Source organism: Taudactylus pleione, unplaced genomic scaffold (genome assembly GCF_031769625.1).
Source record: "Taudactylus pleione unplaced genomic scaffold, aTauple2 ptg000326l, whole genome shotgun sequence".
Classification (NCBI taxonomy): Eukaryota; Metazoa; Chordata; class Amphibia; order Anura; family Myobatrachidae; genus Taudactylus; species Taudactylus pleione.
The window spans coordinates 32,242-39,056 of NW_028284727.1; the positions used below are offsets into that span (position 1 = coordinate 32,242).

General features: G+C 37.9%; 1 protein-coding gene across 1 annotated transcript; it reads left to right on the plus strand.

The window, feature by feature from the left end:
* The first annotated feature begins 2,096 nt into the window (after positions 1–2,096).
* On the plus strand, positions 2,097–3,557 carry TMEM200A (transmembrane protein 200A). Its single transcript, XM_088443054.1, has one exon. The coding sequence runs from the start codon at positions 2,097–2,099 to the stop codon at positions 3,555–3,557; it is 1,461 nt and encodes a 486-aa protein (XP_088299180.1).
* The last annotated feature ends 3,258 nt before the right edge of the window (positions 3,558–6,815 follow it).

A 6,815-nucleotide genomic window follows, 5' to 3' on the forward strand; every position in this document is an offset into this window, starting at 1 on the left:
ATTCATTGACACCTCTGTGTAAATGACATTTCTATAAACAACTTTTTTGACATCAGAATGCACCATTTTACTGGATCAATTAAATGTTTATCCAGCAAGAAACTACATTTCTGTCCATGCACCTATTAGAGAACATCAATGTGGCACTTGGGGCATACCAGTAAAACACACACCCAGCCTCACGACTCTTATAATAGATCTTCCAAAGTATCTGTCATTGACTTAGAGTGTGTACAGCTATTAGATGACATTTTCAATAATAGCTGGAGGCTCTTGGAAAAGAACTTGACATGTTAATATCTCTAAAAATGATCTAATATAGTTGTGTAAAATGTTTGCTGAAAGTATATATGCGAAAAACCCAGTTTCTGTTTTTATTATGTCATATAATCGTACAGAAATATATAACCACCTAATTTGGTTTTATTGCAATATACTTTTGTTATTTAGTTAATATTTGAAATCCCTTACAAAAATTATGTCTAACCAAAGAAATGCTATACTGTATTATTAACTATCTCCCACAACCAAGTATCAGAAGGGAAGGATTCTCATGCTTGGAATATCAGCTGTCATGGAGTTACCATACATGAATCCTTGCCAGCAGGAAATATGTGCAATTATGTGTACAGAGATGATGGCCTTTATTTGTAGCATGATGGAAAAGATATAATGGACCTCATTCAGAGTCGGTCGAAGCGGCCGCACGGTTGTACGCCACCGATGTTCGCTATACTGCGCATGCGTAAAGTTTGCAATGTGCGTGCGCAAACTAGCCGCTATGGTCAGAAATTTCTCTCTCCTTGAACACAGCCAGGTCGGTAGTTTGAGTGACAGATTGAGGCGTTTGTGGGTGGTAACAGGGGAAGGTGCTTGAAAACGGGGGAGTGGAGATCCGGACGCAGGCGTGCCTAATTATGCGAACGGCGTTTTATGGGAGTGCATACGGTTTATGGGAGTGCATAATTAACAAAGTAGCATCATGGCACATGTGACATGGGAGGTTTTTACACTGACATGATCGTAGAGCTTAAGAGAGGGTATGGTCAACCTTAAGCTCTACGACCAGTTCCGATGGTTCCCGATGGTCTCAGTTAATCCTTATATGCCCGGAGATGACGTGTAATGCGTACGAGAAAGGGGCGTATTTTTTTGTCTTCCGGCCGCTTCCTCCCCTTTGTCGGCCAGCTACCGATCCGAACTTAGGGACGCAACTTGCGAGGTAATCATTTGCATATCCGGCCCCTTTTCCCGTACGACCATGCGGACGCTTCGACCGACTCTGAATGAGGTCCACAGTGCTCACAAACCTGCAATTTCTCAAGCAGTAAATCAGGGGATAATTAGAATTATTCTAAGATGTGCAATGTACGCTCACTCAGTCACACAGCAGTTACATTCACAAAATATTGACTGGCCAGAAATTTGTTTCTGATACATTTGCTTATTTGAGCATTCCCAGAGTTACTTGAAATTAAAGATATATGGATATAATAAATCTGTAATTGCAATCCCAATAAACAGCTGTATGCTTTTATGGTTGCAGGGTGAGTGGTGCAGACGGGCCCCTGGGTCCAGGGGGTCTCCATACTACACACCCTGCACTCATAGTATACTTGCCTTGCCGTGGCAAGTGGGTCCCTCCTCCTCCGTGGCCCCATCTTCCCAGTGACATCTTTGGGAAGATGGTGTTGTACAGTGAAAGCAATGACTCTAGCACTGTACCAGATCCTTTGCTATCTTGTGTGCATATGTTCTTCCCAAATATCAGTGTGAAGATGGATCCGCAGAGGAGGAGGGACCCGCTTCACTTGCCGGAGGAAGGTATGATGCGGGGCTAGGAGGCCCACTGCTCGGAGGAGAGTTAATGTGCTTCTGGCTGTATGTTTAAAGAAGATTGTAGTGAGGAAAATATCAAGCACAAAATGGATTACATTACGGATATAAAATTCTAAATACTTTGAATACAGTACTTGAATACTTTTAATTATTAGTTTGCTTTCCAAAAAATAGGTAATGCTACTTTATTCATATTTTAATGTTAACCTATTTAAACTGTTTATTTCCCTTTTCTCTTCAGATTCCAAGGCGGAACTATGATAGCAACTGGAGGAGTTATAACAGGACTGGCAGCCTTAAAGAGGCAAGACTCAGCCAGGTCCCAGCATTTTCTGTCCCAGCCTACATCACCACCTCCTGAGAAGAAGCCTGTGAGACGTCGTCCAAGAGCGGATGTAGTCATTGTGAGAGGGAAAATTCGGCTATACTCTCCATCTGGTTTCTTCCTTATCTTGGGGGTCTTCATTTCCGTAGCAGGGATAGCTATGGCGGTACTTGGGTATTGGCCTCAAAAGGAAACATTTTTAACACCAGAAATTACCCTAGAAGTTAATAAAACACAAATACTTAGAGAAACTGGGATGATGGTACGATTTTTTGAGCAGCATCTACATTCAGAAAAAATGAAAATGTTGGGTCCCTTTACAATGGGTATAGGTATATTTATATTTATTTGCGCTAATGCTATACTTCATGAAAATCGAGACAAGGAGACAAAAGTAATTCATATGAGAGATATATATTCAACTGTCATAGACATTCACAGCATGAGGATAAAAGAACAAAAGCATCTCAATGGTGCTTTCTCAGGCTTGTATGGAGAAGCAGAGTACCATCATTCTGACAACCCATGTGCATCTAAGCTGGCTGCCAATACCATTGCATCCTTCCCTGGAAGCTACAGAAGTTCCAGTATCATAGAGGATGAAGGCAGCAGTTCTCGCTTAAGCAAAGGTTTTACAAATCTCTTACCTCCACTTCTTATGGAGCGCTCAGGCTCAGTATTTGGTCTGCACTGCCACTCAAACAGGATAGGAGATGATAGAAGTAGCAGTTCCAAAAAATGTGAAACAAAGTCTATAGTATCATCTTCAATAAATGCTTTCACCTTACCTGTAATAAAATTGAATAACTGTGTTATTGATGAGCCAGACATTGATAATATTACTGAAGACTCAGATATCAGTAGTAGCAGGCCAAGAAATGTATCAATGGATTCTTTAGCAGTTCCGTTACCAGATGATGGCAACAGACCAAACAAGCCTGCCGGTTCATCTTTATCACGCAGCTGCTCTATTATGGAACCACTCAGGAGTAACTCTTCTATAGTTCCTGCACCTAATAGTCAAAAGCTTTTATCTCCAGGAGCTGCTAGGAAACAGTTTGGATCTAACACATCTCTGCATATTTTATCATCACATTCCAAATCTTTAGACTTAGACAGAGGTCCATCTACACTTACAGTTCAAGCAGAACAAAGAAAGCACCCAAGCTGGCCTAGGCTGGATCGCAGCAACAGCAAGGGGTATATGAAACTTGAAAATAAGGAAGACCCAATGGACAGGTTGATTGTACCCCAGGATCCTCCTGCAAAAAAGGACTTCACCAACAAGGAGAAACTTCTTATGATCTCGAGATCACACAATAACTTGAGTTTTGAAAATGATGAGTTCTTGAGTAATAATCTCAAGAGAGGTACATCAGAAACAAGATTTTGAAATTTATGTAAATACTGTACCTCTCACTCCTGTACAAAATAGAATTTGTGTGTGTGTATATATATATATATATATATATATTATGTTTATATGTTGGCAGACTTAAGATATACTATTACAAATATTGATGGTATTTTTACAAATTATAGAAAATTCTAATGTAGAGTATGTACACACAGGTAGTTTATGTTCAACTGTGCTCCTTTGCATCACTATTTTGTTCACAGCATTGTTTTTCTCGGAAAATGATACAGGCTCTTGCATTCTGCATAGAAATATCTGTTTATACCCTATTCCGTAAGCTGTGAGCAGAACACAGAGGTGTCAAATGAAGGTACAGGTTACACATCTATGTGTACATACTCATGCACTGCTAGTGGGAAGAGGTCATTGTCAATGCCCATACACAAAGAATGCCAGTTAAAAAGACTCCCTTTCTATCTATTGAATTAAACACATGCGGTTTTAGTAATTGTGTAATGGTAAGGAAACTAAACCGATATATTTTTATGAATATTGCCAAATCCTATATCATATGGGTGGTAGCTATCTTTCAAATGTTTATTATTGTTTATACATTCAAAGTCTTTTTATTGGTGAAAGATGTATATATTTTTTACTACTGATAGATATTACATATTGTGATGATATAAATAATAATTGTCATTCATGTGGTTTGTGTGAGCCAAAGAAGAGTTCCCATGGAAACCTACTGCTTTTATCTGCTACTTTCATGGACATATGACTTACCAAAGTAACACTGTATTCATGTATGTACTGAATATTTTGAGTTCATGGTTAATATTCTGTTTTACTAATAGGAGATTTGCTCATCAGCTATCAAAAATGAATATTGGGATTGCAAACTTTAAGTAAACACATACAATATGCTTTGTGGTAACCATAAGATAAGTAGAATCATAAAGTAAAAAAGAGTGCACATTATTTTCTGAGGACTAAATAGATCAGTGTATCTAAATACTTAACTTGAAAATCCACTTAATTCTGGTCCATCAGCAGCACTCAGAAAAAAAGCCGCAATTATGAATGTTGACAGGATAGGAGGATTGTGCTAAAAAGTAATTTTTTTTTTAAAAGGTTTAAGAAATATTTTGGAAGAGATTTACTAAAGTGCAGTTTAATCAAACTGTGGGTTTTCATGGTATTTCATGTGTGAGTTGTAAACTGTGCAATTAACTAAAGGCAAAAGTGCACATAAAATTGTATGAACCCAAACTGCAAGATTTTCAACCATGTATGTGGTTCTGAAACTGTGCTGGTATGCACAACAATTTATCAAACCATGGTTTATCCCTGGATTAATTTAATGGTTGTAACAGATGAGAGCACTCAATCAGCATGCATTAGAGAGGGTCAATGATAAATAATAAAGTAAATAAACAGCCCAGCCTAGTATTGGGTTCGGTTCTCTAGGGAATCCCAAAAAGTATTTGGGTCTAGATACTACCAGTCTAATGTTGGTAGCCTTGACTGTTGGGTACAAAAGTATAAATCAGAGGTTCCCAAACGCATTCCTCAAGGCTCCCCAACAATTCAGGTTTTACAGAAATCCATGGTTGAGCATAGGTAGTTAAAGCAAATTGACTGAGGTACTAATTAAGTCACCTGTGTTCAACCATGGATATCTCTAAAACCTGAACTGTTGGGGCACCTTGAGGACCGTATTTAAGGACCTCTGGTATAAATTATAGTTACACCCTCTGGTGGTACTATAAGTGACAGCATTAACTGACAGACTATGAGTGTTATTGCATGCTGGCTCTTGTAGAACTATGATCACCAGCACATTATATATTGGACCACTCATGGAGAACAGTTGCTGCACAGTGTCGCTAGCTCTGTTGAGCCCTGATAAAAAATAAGTACAATCAGAAGCAGTCTCTAACACATTCAATGATACTTTGTGATTGCCTGAGCTCAGCCAATGACCGAGATGCCACCTTTGATTATTCATATTACGAGAGCGGTATTTTTTTATTTGATTTTAGTTAAACAAGACAAGTCAACCTATTAAGGTGGCATAATATTTAACCATGCAGATTAAGCCAATCCACATGCTATTTAGGGGTTTGACGATAAATTCTGTGGTTTGTATCTGAAAACCTTATACGAAGTATGGCAGCTTTTATAACACACAGCAAAGAGCACTTTAGTAGATTCACCTTATGACTAAATAAAGGTTTGAAGAAAATGCCAACAGTAAATACATTAACGCACAATTTGTAAGGAAAGGGGCCAAAACAGTGGTGGTTTTGCAGCTGGGACCACCTCTTAGTGTATCTATTAGTTTCTCTAGTTTTGCCTTCTTACTTTGCAAGACAACACTATACTGTGCAAACTCCTGCTTTAAACGTGGAGATTATGTTATGATCGGAAACTTTTGCACAGCTATTTAAGTATATTGCAAGTTAATTGTTCCAACTGTGGGCATTCAGATTTAAGAATTTAAGACAACAGTCACTAACTGCACTTTAGAGAATGGTCTGTTTTCAGCGAGAGAGTCATACCAAGGCAATGTCATATTCTCTCCATCATTAACTAAACAGCTGCTGTAGCACTATGTGAAGGGAAACTCGATTATATGTACTATATGGTTGGGAAATCCATATTCAAAAAGTATGCACAAAGCTGGTCACATGCAGTATAGTGTATGTTGGAAATGTATTATCTTAATAGGGGTTACTGTTACTCTTTATATAGAGTGTTTAGACAATTAACTGATTAAAATGTTCCAAGAATATCTTACACAACATACAGCAGAAGGATACAGTAACAAAATATCTGATTATTTTTGTAATAAAATATACTCCGTGCAGTCGTTTATTTTTATCAGCCCATATTTTAAAATTACCTTTTGCTGATATGTCATATCAAATATTCTGCTATATATAAAGCTGTGTTTAAGATATATTGCGTCAAATTAAGTATTAAGTACAGAATAATAATAATAATAATAATACATTATCCAGTAATGCTGCAACATTTTGCAACAAATCTATATAACACAGAAACCCGAGTATGTACTGTATATTATAAACAATTTTGTATGAAGAATACTTCTGCTTTATTACTCCAGTCTACGTCTAACATCAAATAAACCTTCTCACAAAGGGATTCATCCTTTGAGTTATAGGAATATATACATATATGACAGTTTTATAGTTTCTTTACACAGATGTGTCCTCCTGCATCCTAGCTGCTTGTGCGGCAAATCTCGTCACATATGGCAAGAGCCGC

Bases quoted from the DNA above. Each gene is read 5' to 3' on its own strand.
- TMEM200A (XM_088443054.1), top strand. From the start codon at position 2,097: ATGATAGCAACTGGAGGAGTTATAACAGGACTGGCAGCCTTAAAGAGG.